The sequence below is a fragment of the Carassius gibelio genome, chromosome B20, assembly GCF_023724105.1.
Source record: "Carassius gibelio isolate Cgi1373 ecotype wild population from Czech Republic chromosome B20, carGib1.2-hapl.c, whole genome shotgun sequence".
Classification (NCBI taxonomy): domain Eukaryota; kingdom Metazoa; phylum Chordata; class Actinopteri; order Cypriniformes; family Cyprinidae; genus Carassius; species Carassius gibelio.
In genome coordinates this window covers 24,469,754-24,490,324 of record NC_068415.1, presented here as the reverse complement: position 1 = coordinate 24,490,324, position 20,571 = coordinate 24,469,754, and the positions used below count along the sequence as shown (strand labels likewise).

At 39.9% G+C, this 20,571-nt stretch overlaps 2 protein-coding genes across 3 annotated transcripts in view; both read left to right on the top strand.

Annotated features, from left to right (window-relative positions):
- rpf2 (ribosome production factor 2 homolog) overlaps positions 1–20,571 on the top strand; it is a 40,443-nt gene that overhangs the window by 607 nt on the left and 19,265 nt on the right. The gene's annotated exons all lie outside the window — the stretch shown is intronic.
- On the top strand, positions 5,187–13,158 carry LOC127983833 (akirin-2). Of its 2 annotated transcripts, none has more exons than XM_052586186.1 (5): positions 5,187–5,818; positions 11,213–11,341; positions 12,257–12,406; positions 12,486–12,557; positions 12,627–13,158. In XM_052586186.1, exons 1-5 carry the CDS (start codon positions 5,602–5,604, stop codon positions 12,635–12,637), a joined length of 579 nt encoding a protein of 192 aa, XP_052442146.1. In that variant the 5' UTR covers positions 5,187–5,601; the 3' UTR covers positions 12,638–13,158. The 2 variants fall into 2 exon arrangements, with proteins under 2 accessions (XP_052442146.1, XP_052442147.1); XM_052586187.1 differs by having other exon boundaries at positions 5,255–5,779.

Below are 20,571 nucleotides of genomic sequence, written 5' to 3'. Positions count from 1 at the left end.
TGTTTGAAAGTGTTTAATTTTTATGTTCGTTCTATTTATTTATTTATTTTGTGCTATATACACAATGTTTGAGTTTTTCCCAAGCTTGTGTCCTGGTATAGAAATCAAATAATGAAATTAAAGTAACAATGTATAGTCTTCACTGTAAAAAAATAAATAAAAATAAAAAATATTATATATATATATATATATATATATATACAGTGAAACCAAAATTTATTCAGACACCTTTAACATGTCTCACATTATCACAGTTTATTTGCTATACTGTAGTTTAGAAAATGCTAATAAAATATGAAAGAATTCAGTTCAGAGTTAAACTGTCAGAAAACAATCATATGTCAAATAACTTTAATAGAAACGTATGTAATGGATTACAAATCAACCAAAACTTCAGATAACTTTTAGTATGACAATATTTCCACTATCAACACTTTATTAAACAATTACCAATCAATGTTTAATTTTGTTCAGTCTGTGGTGTAAAAAGCTCACATTAGCAATTAAAGAAAACACACTTAAAGGGTTACTCCACCCTAAAATGAAAATGTTGTCATTAATCACTTACCCCCATGGCGTCCCAAATCCATTAAAGCTCCATTCGTCTTCAGAACACAGTTTAAGATATTTTTGATGATGAAAACCGGGAGGCTTGTGACTGTCCCAAGTAACTTACACCGTCAAGATCCAGAAAAGTATGAAAGCCATCACTCCATCTGCCATCAGTGGTTCAACCCTAACGTTATGAAGCAACAAGAATAGTGTTTGTATTCCACAAGGATGTGCTGTTTCTATGTGTATTTATGCTTTGATTTGAAAGAAAACAGTGCATCCTTGTGGAATACAAACAGTATTCTTGTTGCTTCATAACGTTAGGGTTTACTTTCACTTAAGACATAACAGACAGTTGTTGTTGTTGTTGTTTGTTTGTTTGTATTTATCGGTTCAAGAAAAAGCTAATTCTGTGTTTCCGTTTGAGCCGTGTCTCTGCGTGCGTCCTCAATACGGCAGGTGCTGAAATGGGCTCTTACACATCTTCTTCTGTTTGCATGTTTATACTGTGACTTGTATTTGTTCGTTCAGGTGCAGAAGGACGTGAAGGAGAGCTCAGTCTGGTGTTGCTGTCCGTGAGACGTTTCTCTGCGTGCACCGAACACAGCGCACGAGACAGTTGAGGATTTCCTCATCTCGTGTTTGAATGCTTTTAAATGTTTAAATTGGCAACGCTGAAAAACACATGCAAATGATAAGCTTTTGTGGCAATGTGCAGTCTGTCAGCTGTACTGATCATGTTATTAGGCTGGGCACAGCCAGACGGTTGAGATCGCCGGACCCTATAATCATCAGCACCCTTCACCCCACTAGTGACAGCCACAGGTTCTTCATACCTCGCTTAATACATCTGAGAAGATCTTTTAATCCTAAAAACTGGTCCCTGGATAATTTGGTTCTTCAAAAGAATTTGATTAAAATATCTGGATTCAATTGTCTAAGATTACTGTGTGTTCCCTGTAAAGGGCAGAAGTATTGATACTGGAAACCAAACCAAGATCAGAAGTGCAGCGATTGGCTGGTGGCAAGACAGCAACGTAATGACATCATTTAATTATAAAAAGACACCTGACAAAAAAGTTGACCCATTTACATGCAAAAACGACATGAATGTTTTATTTTCTTTTCTTGGTGCCAGGCCAGTAGGTGATGCTATGCGTCTGTGCACGTGTGTGTTCCCATCAGGAGATGCACTGGACCTCACCCTTATCACTGTTTCAAGTTTTTTTTAGTTTAAGTTTCTCAATGATTCTAGTCATGAGAACCATTTGAGTTGATGCTTTCAGAAGGAGCCTTACACAATAACATTGTGACCCAAATAAATGTACCTTAATGATAAAAAAAAAGTATTTTCTATCACTTACATGGTAGGATATCAATATCTAAATGAATTTCCCTTGTAAATACGATTTCACTCTGTCATTCGTATCATCAGACTTGTTAAAAATATTTGTCAGATCCACTTGAAGGGCACTTACAGGTGCTGGTCATATAATTAGAATATCATCAAAAAGTTGATTTATTTCACTAATTCCATTCAAAAGGTGCAACTTGTATATTATATTCATTCATTACACACAGACTGATATATTTCAAATGTTTACTTCTTTTAGTTTTGATGATTATAACTGACAACTAAGGAAAATCCCAAATTCAGAAAATTTGAATATAACTTAAGACCAATACAAATAAAAGGATTTTTAGAAATCTTTGCCAACTGAAAAGTATGAACATGAAAGTATGAGCATGTACATCACTCAATACTTAGTTGTGTCTCCTTTCCCCTGAATGACTGCAGCAATGCGGCGTGGCATGGAGTCGATCAGTCTGTGGCACTGCTCAGGTGTTATGAGAGACCAGGTTACTCTGATAGTGGCCTTCAGCTCTTCTGCATTGTTGGCTCTGTCATCTTCCCCTTCACAATACCCCATAAATTTTCTATGGGGTTAAGGTCAGGTGAGTTTGCTGCCCAATTAAGAACAGGGATAACATGGTCCTTAAACCAGGTACTGGAAGCTTTGACACTGTGTGCAGGTGCCAAGTCCACTTCCTCAGACTCTGGGACCCTGATTTCCAAAGGAAATGCTAAATTTACTTTCATCAGAGAACATAACTTTGGACCACTCAGCAGCAGTCCAGTCCTTTTTGAAGCGAGACGCTTCTGACGCGGTCTGTTGTTCAAGAGTGTCTTGACACAAGGAATGCGAAGCTGAAACCCATGTCTTGCATACGTCTGTGTGTAGTGGTTCTTGAAGCACTGACTCCAGCTGCAGTCCACTCTTTGTGAATCTCCCCCACATCTTTGAATGGGTTTTGTTTCACAATCCTCTCCAGGGTTCCCTTCTCCTCTCTATTAATGTGCTTGGACACAGAGCTCTGTGAACAGACAGCCTCTTTTGCAATGACCTTTTGTGTCTTGCCCTCCTTGTGCAAGGTGTCAATGATCGTGTTTTGGAGAACTGTCAAGTCAGCAGTCTGCCCCATGATTGTGTAGTCTACAGAACTAGACTGAGAGACCATTTAAAGGCTTTGCAGGTGTTTTGAGTTAATTATCTGATTAGAGTGTGGCACTAGGTGTCTTCAATATTGAACCTTTTCACAATATTCAGATTTTCTGAGATACTGAATTTGGGATTTTCCTTAGTTGTCAGTAATAATCATCAAAATTAAAAGAAGTAAACATTTGAAATATATCAGTCTGTGTGTAAGGAATGAATATAATATACAAGTTTCACTTTTTGAATGGAATTAGTGAAATAAATCAACTTTTTGATTACATTCTAATTATATGACCAGCACCAGATGGCATTGAGATGGATGGGAACGCATTAGTCTGCACATATCACAACACTGGACACACTGCTCTTTATCATGAGGAACAGTGAATGCAGTCTTTCTTTCTTTAGTTCATCCTTCATATCCGATCATCATGCTCTGTCAGTAGTGGCAAAAGTATCCCTAAAACCCCTACTACATTTTTTAAGTCTGCTGTGTAAAATAATACATTTACTAGTGGTTTTAGATAATTTACTTCTATTGCCAAAAGGGTCTAATCCTGCATATCCACAACCAAATTCTGCCATTTAAAAAAATAAATAAATGTGTTATTGTTTTAAAGCACAACAACTACATAAAAAACATCAGTTAATCACACACTTATGGCAGATTTTGTTGCATGACATTAATAACGTAGTATCGCAAAATGTGTTATAACTGTACATGTATGAATGCATATCAGATCTCTTTCATCAGGGCCGAGGTGTCCATTTCTACAGCCCAGTATAACTAATTTTTTCATTTGAAACCCTCAGTCAGGGTCGTGTCGCTTTGGAGGATTCTTGGAGTTCAGTTGGAAATGTAAGACAAAAGAGAGATTGTTCTGAGACTGAAGACACTATGTTTTCTTTTGTTCTTTCATAAACCGTCTCATTAATATGCTCCCTAAGAAACTCTAGGGTGGATGCTTTATTGAGAACGCTGCTTCATGAAAGGAATTCATACAGGTGAGTAAATGATGAACGACTGAAATTTTTTTGTGTGATGTAAACTAATGATCATATTTAAAAATTGTGGTGTTTGGTTTGATTTTAACATGAAAACATGTCAATATTACATTTAGTCATTTAGCAGACTCTTTTATCCAAAGCGACTTACAAATGAGGACAATATTGAACTGAGCTGGATGATGACATCACTGAATTCAGTGACGATCTGCCTGTTTGCATTATTAACACTATTGTCCTTTTAATGCTGTTCAGTTGCTTTGACAAAATCTGTATTGTTAAAAGCACCATATAAATAAAGGTGACTACTTGACAATAGAAGCAATCACAATCAACAAAAGAGCAATGATACACACGTGCTATAACAAGTCTCTGTGAGCATCACACAACACACATAACAAGGGCTTTTAAATAATACAATAAATAAAAAGAAAACTGATAGAATAGAAAAAAGTATAGAGCAAGCTAGTGTTAGAGACCTATTTTGTTAATTGTATAATAAATAAAAAAAAAAAATATATATATATATTCGTGCTGTCAAACAATCGTGATTACACTCAAAATAAGCTTTTTTTTGTATATGTGTACTGTATATTTATTATTTATATATAAATACACACTCATGCATTTATATATTTAAGAAAAATATGTTTAAATATTAATATATTATATCAGTTATATGAATATAAATATATGAAATATTTTCTGAATATATACTGTGTGTGTGTATATTTATATATACATAATAAATATACACAAAATACACACAAATTATGAAAACAAAATATTTTATTTTGGATGCTATTAATCGATTTAATTGCGTTGTAATATATATTAGTAATGGGCCTTTGATGAAAGGAAAGCGGTACATGACCACGGTGTTTTGACATGTATTGTGATGAAAAGCAGATCAGTGCATTTATCAGTTCTCTCAGTTTTCCACTCAGCTTCACTCAGTTCTACATTAGGTCAGATTAGAGTTGTTTGAGCTCTTCAGAGTTGATGGGAGGAGATATTCTGGGGCTTTTTTCAAATCCACAAACAATCCAAATCAACCAATGAGCGACTTGATTCGAGAGAACTGCGAGCGGGGTTCTGTGGGTTTTGTAGTTGTCCTATGTGGTCTTGACAGGAATCGCTTGCGAGGAAGAATCTCGCAAAAACTACAAGTCCCGACAACGCCTGAAAGTCTCCGCGCATGCGCAGAGAAGCGGCTTCGTCAAATGTTTTGTTTCCACGCCATTTTTGTTAGCCGGCTAGCGCTCGGTAAAGAGGCTTCTGACGCGATCTCGGCACAATCCGACATCATCGGCGCTTTCTGAGGAGCTTCGACTCCACATCTGCGTTTCTCACAACAAACACGCGTTTATACGTCCTTAGCCAAGGCTCTGGCCGCGAGCTCAACGCAGAATTTGAATAAAAACGAAGCGATCGAGTCGAGTTCCCTTGAGATCAGAGAAGGACTGTGACTAGCGGGGGGTCTCTCGCTGCTCGGATTACTTCCTTTCGCCACAGTCTTTTTGTCTCAAACACAAGCTTCAGTAACATGGCGTGTGGAGCCACTCTGAAGAGGACTATGGACTTCGATCCTCTGATGAGCCAAGCGTCTCCGAAGAGGAGGAGGTGCGCGCCCGTGTCTCCCTCCAGCTCCAGCGCGTCCCCGCAGAAATACCTGCGCATGGAGCCGTCGCCCTTCGGCAGAGTGACCTCCGCGCTCACCACAGGTGTGTTTGAGTCTGTGTGTGTCTCAGCCTTCACCACAGGTGTGTATGTGTGTGTCCGAGTCCTCACCACAGGTGTGTGTGTGTTTGTCGAGCTCTACAATCACGAGTCTCCTGCTCAATCAGGTGACAACAGTGTGTCTGAGCGCAGCATCAACACACTCGACTACACTGTGTCTGCGTGAGCCCACACTCTCTGTTACTCTGTATAATTACAATAATCAGGTCGAAATGGAAAGTTTTTTTTTCCAAATTGATGAGCTGGGGATGTTGCTAAATGCTAACTCCCTGTGATATTTACAGAGAGCCGGAAATGCAATAACCTACAGGCGTTGTTTCTCGTTATTCGGCGCAGTTATTGATCATGACTATGAGGTCAGCTTACACCGTTTTTACACTGTTATCATCGGTGTGAGTGAACGCTGTGGTAACGTTATTGTTTGTGAACCGCACGAAAGAGCAAAGGACGGCTTCCGGAAGTTAAAGCACCGTTGGTTGTCTCTGTAAGGAAGCTGATGTTTAGAGATTACTTCTAAACTTTGTAGGACAGATGTGTTATAAGCCATGAGGTCGGTGATCGATGGTATGTGTGTTGGGAAGCTTTCAGCCCTCACGATTTCAGCTTGCTTATTTTTAGTAATCGTGTTTAAAAGGTGAAGATTTAACTACATTACCCATGATTCTGTAATGAATTCTCCAATCACAGAGTTGCTTGTATTCAAGCAAACCACGCCCAGAGAGCGCGTTAGCTCCGCCCACTCCCATGACGAAGCCAATGATGTGACATGAAGTAGATCAAGTGGAGGAGGAACTTTCAGATGTTGCTGTTTGTAGCAGACAGTTCATGACTTCAGTGGAGTAGAAATAAATGAGCTCAAGGAGTTCATACTGTATTGTTGACCTTCTAATAGCTACACAGACACGACGGCTCCTCGGTTTTTATGTCACCTTTTGTACAGCAGGAGGAAAAATGTAAACAACTTTTTATTATTAAAAGGTGGTTTATTGTATGCAAAAATGTAAATTGCACATAATGCAGATTTTAAATTAGCTTTGTAATTTTAATATTAATTTTTTTATGTATTAATTTACACATTAGCTGTCATTAGCTGCATGATTTCACATAGAGCAGCTGTTACTACACAGAGCCGTTGTTAATAGAGAAGATGCGCAAATCACGTTAATTTTCAGCGTTTATTTGCGCAACTTCTCAGTTAACAACGGCTCTGTGTAGTAACAGCTGCTCGATGTGAAATCACACATCTGATGGAATTAACCGCTGATTAGAAAACCGCCTTTACTGACGAGATGCGCATTAACGATCGGCCGATCGTGATCGGAGCACCCCTAATTAAATATGTTTCAGAAAGTAGTCCAGCTGGTTTATTTGTGGTGTTCAAGGGTAAGGACTGCATTCTCTGCAGTTTAGCGCTATCTGCTGTCAGAGAGTGAATGTGCTTTTATTCAGCTCGTCCCTCACGTAGGGCCGTTTGAAGGAATTTGGGGGCCCCAAGCAAAATGGACATAGAGGCCCCCCGCACGCATGCAAAGCCTACAGGAACCACAGCATAGCCATACAGTTTAAGTTCACCCACACTTTATATAAATAAAAAAAGGTTTATAGTACAAATATTGCTTGGAAAAAAATAGTTTGGTGGGAATTCAATAGTGATTTGCACTGTTTTTGTTTTCTAATAATATGACAGCACACACACAGTTTAAACTCTGGGCTGTGCAGGATATCGGCTATAATTATAGAGATTGTTGTACCTTGTGTTATATAGAGGAAACATCAGCACTGAGAAGTGATGCATCTGTTGATGTTGAGGATGAAGCTGATTGTGTAGCTGGGAAAATAATTAGAAAAAAAAATCTGAAATTACCTGTGAAGTACGTTTTACCATTTCACTGTTAGCATATTGACAGAGGTCACTATTAACAGCTCAGGGGTGCGTTTCCCAAAACCATAGTTGCTAACTAAGTTAGATGGTAGACACTTTATAATAACAATCATTAATAGATGGTAAATTGATAGTTAATTAATATTTAGTTAATTGTCATTTAACTGTTAGCAAACAGTATTTTTACTTATTATAAAGTTTACCGAAAACTTAAAGATATGTTAGCATTTCCATATTTTGATATTAGAAGGGAAGGGATGCAGGCAGCTGCTTTCACTACCAATGCTTAAAAACATCCCAAGCTAATGTTTGATGCACCGAATTTATTGTGTGGTTGTCCTAACCACAATTTGGTTAAATAGATTATCACAGTGGAATAGTATAGCATGCTATTTGCTGTGCCACTTTCATCTAGGGTGTAGCTATCGAATATTTTAGTAATCGAGTATTCTACCAAAAATTCCATTGATTCATCGAGTAATCGGATAAAATGTGTTTTTGCTTAATTAAAGTGCAATATTAATTATGCAAGCGAACATAAGACTTCTGTGTCTCTTAAAATGAAAAAAGTTTCCATTTTTAGAAATTTTTTATTTTTTATTTTTTAAATGAATAGAATGCAATGCATACATCAAAAATAAACATTTAATTATTACCCATTGTTTCTCTGTCTGTACTTGTACTTTGAACAATGATAATAAAGTTGACAGATGAATTAAGTGCATTTAAGTGCCATTCAGTTGGGGTTTTAAATAAAGCATTTACTGAGATGCACATTAAACATTAAACACCAAACATTAATTTATCTTTTAATTATTGAAAATTAAGCAAACTTAACTTTTTGGGAAACAAAGGGGATTTACTATTAAAAATAAAACATGGAAGAAATTTTGTGTGATTAAACCTTAAAAAAAAAAAAGTTTTTTTTTTTTTTTTTTTTTTTATTTTTTTTAGTAGTAGGCTATGTACATTCTGCAGAACAATAATAATACATCTCTGGCAAATACTTGTCTAAAGCAGGATTTTTATTTTGACGGGTTGACGTACCTTTACAACTCTGTGTATGTGATCTGACGCTAGTTATACTTAAATCAAATGGTCAAATGCTCATGAAGTGACTGTCAGAGCAGGTCTGGAGATGTTGTTCATGTGTTCACATCCCCATTTAGTGAGACAGCAGACGCTGAAATCACCGGACTTTCTCTTTACGTTTGCCCGTGCCCCCGAATCAAAACACTGCTGACTCCTTGCAGTATGCGATTTCTGATCTGCGTCTTCCTTATCCCGTTAAAAAAACACATTGCAGTAACCATATTCCTTCCGTTCGAAAAAATAGTTGCACTAACTGTTCTTTACAAGCAGCATTTGCCGTCAGGCAGGTAACGTTAGCTAACATAAACATATTTTTGCTAGCCTACCTGCTGCAAAATTACACCATTTGTACAAGACTGACAAGTAGAGCTATTTTATCCAGTGTAATTTATCACTTACCACTATCTTGTTTTTTCTTATCCTGCTCTTCCTTTCTCTTCTTTCTCTTCTGGCTTCCTGAAGCATAATTCTGCTTCATGACTGCCGAGGAGGTTTTGTATTTTGCCGGTAGCAGAGATCATGTGGTTGGCTAGCTGCTGTCAGCGACTACTGAGAGGAGCCCCCTTGAGGGGAATCCCGATAACAGTGTCATTACACGTTACTGCATTGACGATCAAAGGGGCGCTCACACAGTGTCGTTGCATTTTATTCTTAACCAGTCGTTGTCTCGGGGCCCCAAGCAATTGCTTGGTTTGCCTGCCTTGTTGCGACGGGCCTGCCCTCGCGTGTTCCTCTATGTGTTTCTCTTACGTGCTTGTGTACATCAGAGCGCATGCGCTCTTTCAAGCAGCATACAGCGATGTTGTGCATTTTAAACAGTAGATGGAAATAGTATTCTTAAAATGCATTCCAAATTCGGAATAATTTGTAATATATATTTATTCACGGTATTTAGAAGTGCCCACAACAACAATATTGTGCATATTCATTACCGTGATGTATCGCATTACCGAATACCGGTACAAGTCTAGTCCCGATTATAATTAATAAGAACACATGGTGATTAGCAGCATCTATAAGGAATTATTGCACTTAAGAGGCCACGTATAAGTACAGTTATTTAAATAAATAAATCATGAATATATACTAGGGCTAGAAGGGTTCAGCTTAGTCACGGTTTGGTTTGCATCATGGTTTCGGTACGGTTCGGTATGTGCTATGTTTAGGGAAAAACTACTGTCAAATAAAATAATCTAACTTCAAGCAATAGCACAAATAAATAGAAAAGAGTAAAGATATTTTTTTGGTAGGTCTATCATTAATTTTAATGTACAGAAATTGAATAAATTAATCAAATGTAAAAGAGCATTGCATATTTGACTGCATAAATGAGATTAATCTTTACTAAAGTTACTAAAGCTATTCAGTCAAGAGCGGTGAGTGATTTCTTCACTAGAATCTAGTAATGTGTGCCTGTGCTGCCTTTTCCTGCAGTCAACAATGATCTGCTTTGTGTTATCTTCATTCAGGAGCGAGTTGTTTGTATTGTACCGGTCCACAAGCAGTCTCACTTCCTCCCTGTAGGCCTGTTCGTTGTCCTCCTGAATGAGGCCCACCACTGTCGTCTACATACTTCACATCGTGGTTTCTACTGAACCTGGCACGGCAGTCATGTCATCAAAGTGAACAATAATGGACTCAGGACGTAGCCCTGAGGGGTACCGCTGCTCAGAGGGAAGACACTGAAGCCTCAAAGACTGAGGTCTGTTTGTAAGAAAGTCCAGTATCCAGTTACACGAGGATACCGAGACCCAGAGGTCCGAGCTTGCTGGGGGATGATCGTGTTAAACGCAGAAATAAAATCCACAAATGGCATTTACACATGAGCGTAGTTCTCCTCCAGATGCTCCAGACTGAGATGCAGTACTGTGGATATAGCGATCGGGTCGATAAGCAGATGTAGGAGGGAGGGCACTTCATCATAAGGGCCTTTCGTACCCCGGGAACCTTTTCATAGTAACAAAACTAATGGTGGAACTATGCACTTTTGGGTGTTTTCGCACTGCCGGACCTAGGTATGACTTTAGTACCAAACTGCTTTTTTACAAATCAAATGAGCTCCTACTCCAGAGCAGGGTCTAACCACACAAGTGGTACTAACTGTGATGTCACTAACTGTGATGTAAGTAGACACTGATTGGCCAGATGTGTTCGAAAATGCCCTCACCTGCCATGATTCAAAATGATTGAAACATGATTTAAAAATGATTACATGCTAATTTTAAAACCGTAATGTACGTTTATATAGTTTGTAGTGGTGATCTCAGTAAAAACCTCACCAGCAGCATTATAATTATTTCACCCGCGCCGGAGAGAGACTGAGACGGTGTCACGCCAAACCTCTGACTGCAGCGTCCGCCGATCAATCCTCACAAAGCCATTATCAGCTGATAGTGAAATTCTGGGCTGTGTATTGAAGGTCTTTTACTAATGTGTCTTCCAGAGCAAATCCTGAGCAACATCAAGCAGGAGTACAAGCGCATGCAGAAGAGGAGACACCTGGAGAACAGCTTCCAGCAGACGGACGCATGCTGCCCCCTCGAGCCTCAGCCGCACGCCTCCACGCTGCCAGGTACTCACACACACACACACACACGCCTCCACGCTGCCAGGTACACACACACACACACACACACACACGCCTCCACGCTGCCAGGTACACACACACACACACACACGCCTCCACGCTGCCAGGTACACTCACACACACACACACACACACGCCTCCACGCTGCCAGGTACACACACACACACACACACGCCTCCACGCTGCCAGGTACACTCACACACACACACACACACACACGCCTCCACGCTGCCAGGTACACACACACACACACACACACACACACGCCTCCATGCTGCCAGGTACACTCACACACACACACACACACACGCCTCCACGCTGCCAGGTACACACACACACACACACACCCCGCCACGCTGCCAGGTACACACACTCACACACGCCTCCACGCTGCCAGGTACACACACACACACACACACACTCACACACACACACACGCCTCCACGCTGCCAGGTACACACACACACTCACACACACACACACACACGCCTCCACGCTGCCAGGTACACACACACACTCACACACACACACACGCCTCCACGCTGCCAGGTACACTCACACACTCACAAACACACACACCCCTCCACGCTGCCAGGTACACACACTCACACATGCCTCCACGCTGCCAGGTACACACACACACACACACACACACACACACACACACACGCCTCCACGCTGCCAGGTACACACACACACACACACACACACGCCTCCACGCTGCCAGATACACACACACACCTGCGCCTTTAAAGCACAAAATAATCATGAACGAACATCTGACCGTGTTCTATTTCAAGCACAGAAAGAGCACCGTTTGTGTAGTTTAAGTCCCCGGCGGTTCCTCCACTGCTGCGCTGTGATTGGTCAGTGTTTGAGAGAGCTGTGTGTGTGTTGCAGGAGCGTCCTGTGGCTCAGCTTCCCCCTCCAGACGCGAGCAGCCGCTCTTCACGCTGAAGCAGGTGGGCATGATCTGTGAGCGTCTGCTGAAGGAGCGCGAGGAGAAGGTGCGCGAGGAGTACGACGAGATCCTCACCACCAAACTCGCAGGTATCTGTCCCCCACACCACCTGTGCCGTCCCGGGGAGACCTCTCCTTCACTGATGGAGTCTTTCTCTTGTCTTCTCAGAGCAGTACGATGCTTTCGTCAAGTTCACCCACGACCAGCTGATGAGGCGCTTCGGGGAGCAGCCGGCCAGCTGTACGTATGCTCTCTCGTCTGGTGTTAGCTGTGCTGTCTGTGTCTCACGGCTGCTGTGTTCATCTGCAGATGTGTCCTGAGCGGTGTCCTGTGCTCTGGTGTGAGCTCCAGCAGTGCCAATCGACTGCATCTTTCCCTGCTGGCCACGGACTGTGTGTCAGGCTTCTGTCTCTCTCTGCAGCGGCTCAGTGCTTCCTGCCTCCTCACCTGCAACTATTACTCCAGTCAGTGCTCCTGTGTCTCGTACTGAACCCTGGGTATTTATTAGGCTTTGACCATGCCTTTTATACAGCCACCTGTCATTACATCCTTGTTTTTTATCTTTGATTTCTGTAAAATGCCTTTTATTGGCTGCAGATGACGTCGATTGCCATGATGAATGTGAGGGAGACTGCTGTTCATAGCTTTGTGTAAATACATCCTGGCCTTCATCTGCAGTTTTCATGTACAAATCAAACAGCATTTATTTTGATTAGAGTCTGTTTTCATGCTTTGTATTTATTTGAACTGTTTTGCCCCTTTCCTCTGCATTATAGTTTTACTGCTCCTGTAGTTGAAATGACTTCTGTTGGGAAACTATACCAATAAAATGTTTACGTAACTGCTGTTCTTTCTTGAGATGTTCAGTGCACTTCAGATGGGATCGTTTGTGTTTCCTGTACGAGATATTGGGTGAAACTGGATAATGTACTTTCATCAGGTCTGTTTTCTCTGGTTAGTGTGTGTCCTGCAGGATCTCAGTCTGTCTGCTGGACCCTGGCTCATGTACTCCTGGAAGACTGTAGGACACGTCTAAAGTTAAATGCATGGATCTAGTGCACTTTGACAGATCCGTATTAAGACCTCTAACCCTTTTTCATGTTTAAATGAACTGAGCAAGACATCTCTGCTTTGACCAGAACACTTTCTCACTGGAGGAAGTGTTATTATGGATTATAGAGTCCTATTTTAGTTAAAATCATCTTAATGCTGGATTTGTTTCAGATTTTGTCTTCTCCAGATTTAGTGATGTATTTTTTGCTACTTGTAAAATGCCACATTTAGACTTTTATTAATCATTATAACAGAAGAATTGTAGATCTTAACCTAAAAATGCTGTTAATGAAGCAGTGCTTTCCTCATCAACTTATAATCATACAATTTTTATAATCAAATTCTATAACTATACAATATAAATGTTTAGTTTAACCAAAGAAAAGGATAGCAGTTCATCTTACAGAAATGAGACGAGATCAGACTGATAATCTCTGAATCGCTCACAAAGATTAGCTAAAAATTAAAATGATACAAAAATAAACCTCTCACAGGTGTTAGGAAGAACCTGGTGACTGTTTTCACTTTTATTTTACTTGAAAACATGAAAGGTCATCATGAGCATTACAAAGTTTCCATTCATTCTTTGGAGTACAGCATTACACTTCACACTGGAGTAGAGCTTCGAAGCATCAGTGCAGTTGAGAGCCTCTTTCATACTAATGACTGCTTTAGTGCTCCAGGGTCACTCGTGTCCAGAGTCAGTGACCGGAACAGGTAAAGTAAACGCAGTAAGAGCAATGGTAACAGAGTCTGGAGTGTTTGCAGTGTGTGAGGTCAATCCACGGGTCAGGAGCGTGTTCTCAGTGACGCGAGAGGAGCAGGAGCTCATCGTGTTTCTTCAGGAGGAGCGTCGCGTCTCAGAGAGTTATACCTACACAAACCCTGCAGAATCTGGTGTGAGTGTGTGTCAGGGAAGCGTGTGCTGCTGATGGACACCTGCAGACACTAACACAAGCCCAGGCCGCTCAGGTGATCTGACCCCAGCACAGCCGAGCAGGAGCTCACCGTGACAGATGTGACACAGATTCTCCTCTGATTATATTCTTGTCTTCATTAACCAGCTGAGAAGTTAGCACAAGTTAGTCTCAGCAGCTGTGAGAACAGCTTTGAAGAGAAAACCCTTCTTTTACTGCTGTTTAGGAGAACTCTTAGTGGTAGGATGAAATGAATGGTGCTGATGTTTAAGACTGTGTGTGGATGTGTGTTTCTCAGCTCCAGATGAAGTGGGTCATCTCTGGCTGAGGAGTGACTTCAGATTAAACAAACTCATCCTGGCACAGGTGAACACACACTCCTGAATACTTGTTCACACACATCATGACTTCACCCTCACGTTACAGTCATATGTTTGTCTTTTTGTGGTTTGACCGCTTGAATGAAGCCAGTGCTACATATATATTGTTCATGTAGGTTGTCTACAAACCGGAAGGTTGGTGGTTCAAATCCCCGGCTCCACCTGACCAAGTGTCAAAGTGTCCTTGAGCAAGACACCTAACCCCAGCTGCTCCCGATGAGCTGGATGGCACCTTGCATGGCTGACACCACAGTCATCGGTGTATGAATGAGTGAATGTGAGGCAACTTGTAAAGCACTTTGGATGATAATGGGTCTGTTGAAAGCACTACATAGATACAGGCTATTTACCATATATTGCCTTTAATGGTAGCATGAAGTTAAAATGTTATAGCATATTATATAATGCAAATTATTAGTGATGTAATGATTAACCGCAAGCCACTTGAAAAAAAGATTAAAATTTGTGATGATTCAAATCAGCTGAGATGCTAAACAAATTCTGATTCAATAAGGGACAGGAGTTTATAAATATGTCTGAAGAGAACTTATTGTCTTTAGAAAGGTTTAGATGGTATTTTTTCTTTTAATCTTGCCTCTTTATAATGCATATTAAAGTTCATAAGTGCAGCACCGCTTTGTTTACAGCAGTAACCAAGGAAACGCTTTAAGCTCCACCCGCTGCAGTGTTCATAAGTGCTTTGTTTACCGCATGTTTACGGCTTTGTTTACAGCGGTAACCAAGGAAACGCTTTAAACTCCACCCGCTGCAGTGTTCATAAGTGCTTTGTTTACAGCTTTGTTTACAGCTTTGTTTACAGCGGTAGCCAAGGAAACTCTTTAAACTCCAACCACTGCAGCGTTCACGAGTGCTTTGTTTACAGCGGTAGCCAAGGAAACTCTTTAAACTCCAACCACTGCAGCGTTCACGAGTGCTTTGTTTACAGCGGTAGCCAGGGAAATGCTTTAAGCTCCACCTGCTTCAGTGTTCATAAGTGCTTTGTTTACAGCTTTGTTTACAGCTTTGTTTATGGCTTTGTTTACAGCGGTACCAAGGAAACGCTTTAAACTCCACCCGCTGCAGTGTTCATAAGTGCTTTGTTTACAGCTTTGTTTAGAGCTTTGTTTAGAGCTTTGTTTACAGCGGTAACCAAGGAAACTCTTTAAACTCCACCCACTACAGCATTCACAAGTGCTTTGTTTACAGCGGTAACCAGGGAAATGCTTTAAGCTCCACCTGCTTCAGTGTTCACAAGTGGTTTGTTTACAGCTTTGTTTACAGCGGTAACCAAGGAAACGCTTTATACTCCACCCGCTGCAGTGTTCATAAGTGCTTTGTTTACAGTGGTAACCAAGGAAATGCTTTATACTCCACCCGCTGCAGTGTTCATAAGTGCTTTGTTTACAGCGGTAAACAAGGAAACGCCTTAAGTGCCACCTGCTGCAGTGTTTACAGTGGTAACCAAGGAAATGCTGTAAGCTCCACCTGCTGCGGTTTTCATGTGTGCTTTGTTTACAGCGGTAACCAAGGAAACACTTTAAGCTCCATCTACTGTATAGTGAATATGACCTTTTTTATTATTCTACACCTCCAGGTATTTTAATAAAGGGGCTCACTATAGTTTTATTGCTCATTCAGCTTCTAGAAACTCCCAGATACTTGCTCTCCAACATGAGACATGCAGATAGTGTTACAAATGTGGAAAAGGCTGGAAGTCAACAGTAGACATAAATGCCAGCTATAAATTTAGTTATTTTATGCATTTAAATGGTTTCATGTTCGCATATTTTCTTGTGTAAGTGAACTGTTCTCACCATTATATGTGCATTAAATTACAAATAAAAAATTCATATCAGCTTGTGCCTTATATTGTGATCTCGAATTACAGAATATATTTTGCATTTGAGAGATGTTCTTGCATGCTACGTATACATGCACAGCTTTAATCGCCTTTTTTGTAATTTCATGACTTGACGTCAGAACTAGGTATGTATGCTCATAGTTTGAAATGAAGTGAATACTCCTCAAGCTGAAGGAAATGTAAATTCAGGTCTGTACAGTAGAGGGCGCCGCTCAAACACATCACATGAAGAACATGACGCAGGAGAAGGAAGTTCAACATGATTCAGCAATAACAAAAGTATTCTTTTCTGTCCCAATTCAACTTTCCTATACAATTTTAAGAATTTTCTGTAGTAATCAAAGCTATTCCATCTAGGCTTATTAATTTAATGTGCAGCCACCTGACTTATTATAAAGTTGAAAATAAAGATTATGATCTTGTAAATGGCAAATATGTGTTTGATTAAAAAAAATGTACTAACAAAGAAATAAGAAGTATTTAATGAACAAAAGAGAGTTACTTCAAGAGGGAAATTTTACTGAAATTCCATTTTAAGAGATGTTAATTGGAGAAAAGCATGGCTCCCTTACAAATTTTGTATTTCAAACAAAGTAAGAGAAATTCATCTGAAGATCTTACACAAAATAGATCCAACTAATATGTGGCTTTTAAATTGTATGGATATTGGTTTAAGAATGTTCCTTTTGTAACAGCTGTAAAGAGTCTTTAAATCATCTGTTTGTTGATTGCCAGAGTGTAAAGTCATTTTGGAAAGATTTTTTTTTTTTTTTTACTTTTTCAGTTAAAATTAATCTAATGATAACACTGAATGTGAAAAAAAATGATTTGCTACTTTGAGGATGATAATAAAAATATTCACAATTTTGTGAATTTTATCATCCCGAATGGCAAATTTTTCATTCATAAATGTAGATTGTCAAAATCTCCTTCATACAAGGTTTTCTCTGACGAACTCACTCTGATAATGAAGTCTCTTAAAATTGTAAAAAATTCAAAAGCTTCATCAAAAAAGGCAATTATATTCCTACAGAATTTGTGACATCACACAGGCAAGCATCTGAGATTACCTCGATTAGAGAAAGGAGAAATTATTTAATGAGATTAAAAAAGCACTGGGTGGACTTCTATCATAGTAGGGTTGTGTTCACACGACACAAGGTCAACACACATGAAATATCTTGTGTTTCTGCTGCGGAGACTCAGAGAACAAAGACTGTACTGCTGATGGAAGAGGTTAAGGGTCTTTACACTTGTTCACGCTTCATAAAAACCAACACAACACTTCAAATACAAATACTATGTCTTCAATTTCTCACTATTAAACTTTCAAATGCTCCAGCTTTTATTCTAACAGATTACAGGTGAAATTCTGCAAATTTCTTCACACAAAAAGGTTGGAAATGATGCAAATGTGAATGTAAATGAAGTGACCCTTGTGTTTGCAAACACACCCACAGTGGCAGTATGGATGCAGCATGAACTGTGAAGTGCTGAATATACATACTGAATCTCCTGAAATCATCTCTGCTCTCTGTTGTCTCAGTCTGCTCAAGTGTTATTGGCAAGTAGGTCTTTTTGACACCACGTCCACATAATCAAAACACTTATCCATACAGATGTTTGATGTGTAAAATGTAGTGCCAATTTGGTTAAGGTTAATTTGAGGATTTAATAGTTTATTCAGACATCATATGTGATGGGGTTTGTGGCTTAATGCTTTAAAAGTGTAGCATGGCAAAGATGACGTAGCGTTTCCACCATAGACGTGAGCGCTCCTGATCAAATACACAGTGGGTTCAGGACAGAGACACACCTTTCAACATACTTTGAACTTAATGACCATAAATGTAGTAATTCTCTGATCGACACACCTACTAAACAAGCATCTTGAAGTATTATGTGCATTAGATATCTTTGCAGGATCTTTTGCCTTGTTTTTTTAAGAACATGAAACACTCTGGTGCCAGTCATCTGGCACTATTAGTTGACCACAAATCATCCCACAATCCACATCCAAAACACATGTGAATGAAGCTCCTCTGTGTTCCTCCGGCACAGATGTGTCACAACATTCTGTAGAAATCTTGCAAAAATTCAGTTGTGTTTCTGAATCCAGATTATTTTATGAGATGGTGGTGGTACTGTTCCTCTGGAGAGAATATATATATTTATTTATTTTTTTATTGTCATAAATTATGTTGAATGCTTCCTTGAGCTGGTTATAGCCTGACCTTAGATACTGCTTTACAGCTGTCTTCATGTTTGAAACTGACATTGTTCCATTTTGATTAAAATATAGTTTCATATTGCCTTAAAACCTAGTGAAGCCTATAGTGCCTGCATCAAACCATTGGTTTCTCTATTTGTAACTCCTTTACTAATGTGCACTGCATTTATTGATTTGTGTTTGGCTAAAATATAAGAGGGGTCAAAACTCTATTAATCAAAGGTCTTCTGTCAGCCTGAGAGGTCGTGATGATTATAAAAACTGAGCAGAATGATGCTCAGACTACTTTGTCTGACTGGCACAAATCCAGCAAGTGATTCACATCAACATCCAATAAAACCCTGAAATTGAGACATTCCCTCTTATCTGTGAAGACAAATGTTACACGAACCCCTCAAACAACAATAGCAAGCACTGCAAGAGCAAGGAAAACAATTACCTATATAACATGAAAATAATTATAAACAATAGTGCTAACTTGCTTTTTGAATGTAAAGCACAACACAGATGTATGGTTTACACACACAGACTGCTAGTGAAACATCATCAGGTCTTTCAATGCATTCTCTTTTATTTCACTTCACTGAAAAACATTTTAACTATTACAGCTTAAGTGTGTGTGTGTGTGTGTGTGTGTGTCACGTGTGTTCTCTGTGGCGTTCAGGCTGGTGCGGGGCATGAGCGTGTTCCTGGAGGATGTGGTGAAGGAAATCCACCAAAATGAGGTGGTCCAGCAGTGAGAGAAAACACTTACTGATTATCCTTACAATAACTGATCATAACCATAACTGACCATCACTTACCATAACCATAACTGACCATCGCTAAACATAACCGATCATCACTAACATAACCATAACTGACCATTGCCAACCATAACTGATCATCACTAACCATAACTGACCATCGCTAACCATAACTGATCATCACTAACCATAACCATAACTGACCATCAGTAACCATAACTGATCATTACTAACCATAACCATAACTGACCATCAGTAACCATAACTGATCATTACTAACCATAACCATAACTGATCATCACTAACCATAACCATAACTGACCATCGCTAACCATAACTGATCATCACTAATATAACCATAACTGACCATCACTAACCATAACTGATCATCACTAACCATAACCATAACTGATCATCACTAACCATAACCATAACTGACCATCGCTAACCATAACTTACCATCACTAACCATAACTGATCATCACTAACTATAACCATAACCGATCATCACTAACCATAACCATAACTGACCATAGCCATAACCATAACTGACCATCAATAATCATAACCATAACTGATCATTACTAACCATAACCATAATAATAATAATACCTTACATTTATATAGCGCTTTTCTAGGCACTCAAAGCGCTTTACATAGTCAGGGGGTATCTCCTCATCCACCACCAGTGTGCAGCATCCACCTGAATGATGCGACGGCAGCCATAGTGCGCCAGAACGCCCACCACACACCAGCTTATTGGTGGAGAGGAGACAGAGTGATAAAGCCAATCAGCAGATATGGGGATTGTTAGGAGGCCATGATGGTCAGAGGCCAATGGGGGAATTTAGCCAGGATGCCGAGGTCACACCTCTACTCTTTTCGAAAGACATCCTGGGATTTTTAATGACCGCAGAGAGTCAGGACCTCGGTTTAACATCTCATCCGAAGGACGGTGCTCATTGACAGTATAGCGTCCCCATCACTACACTGGGGCGCTAGGACCCACACAGACCACAGGGTGATCACCCCCTGCTGGCCTCACTAGCACCTCTTCCAGCAGCAAC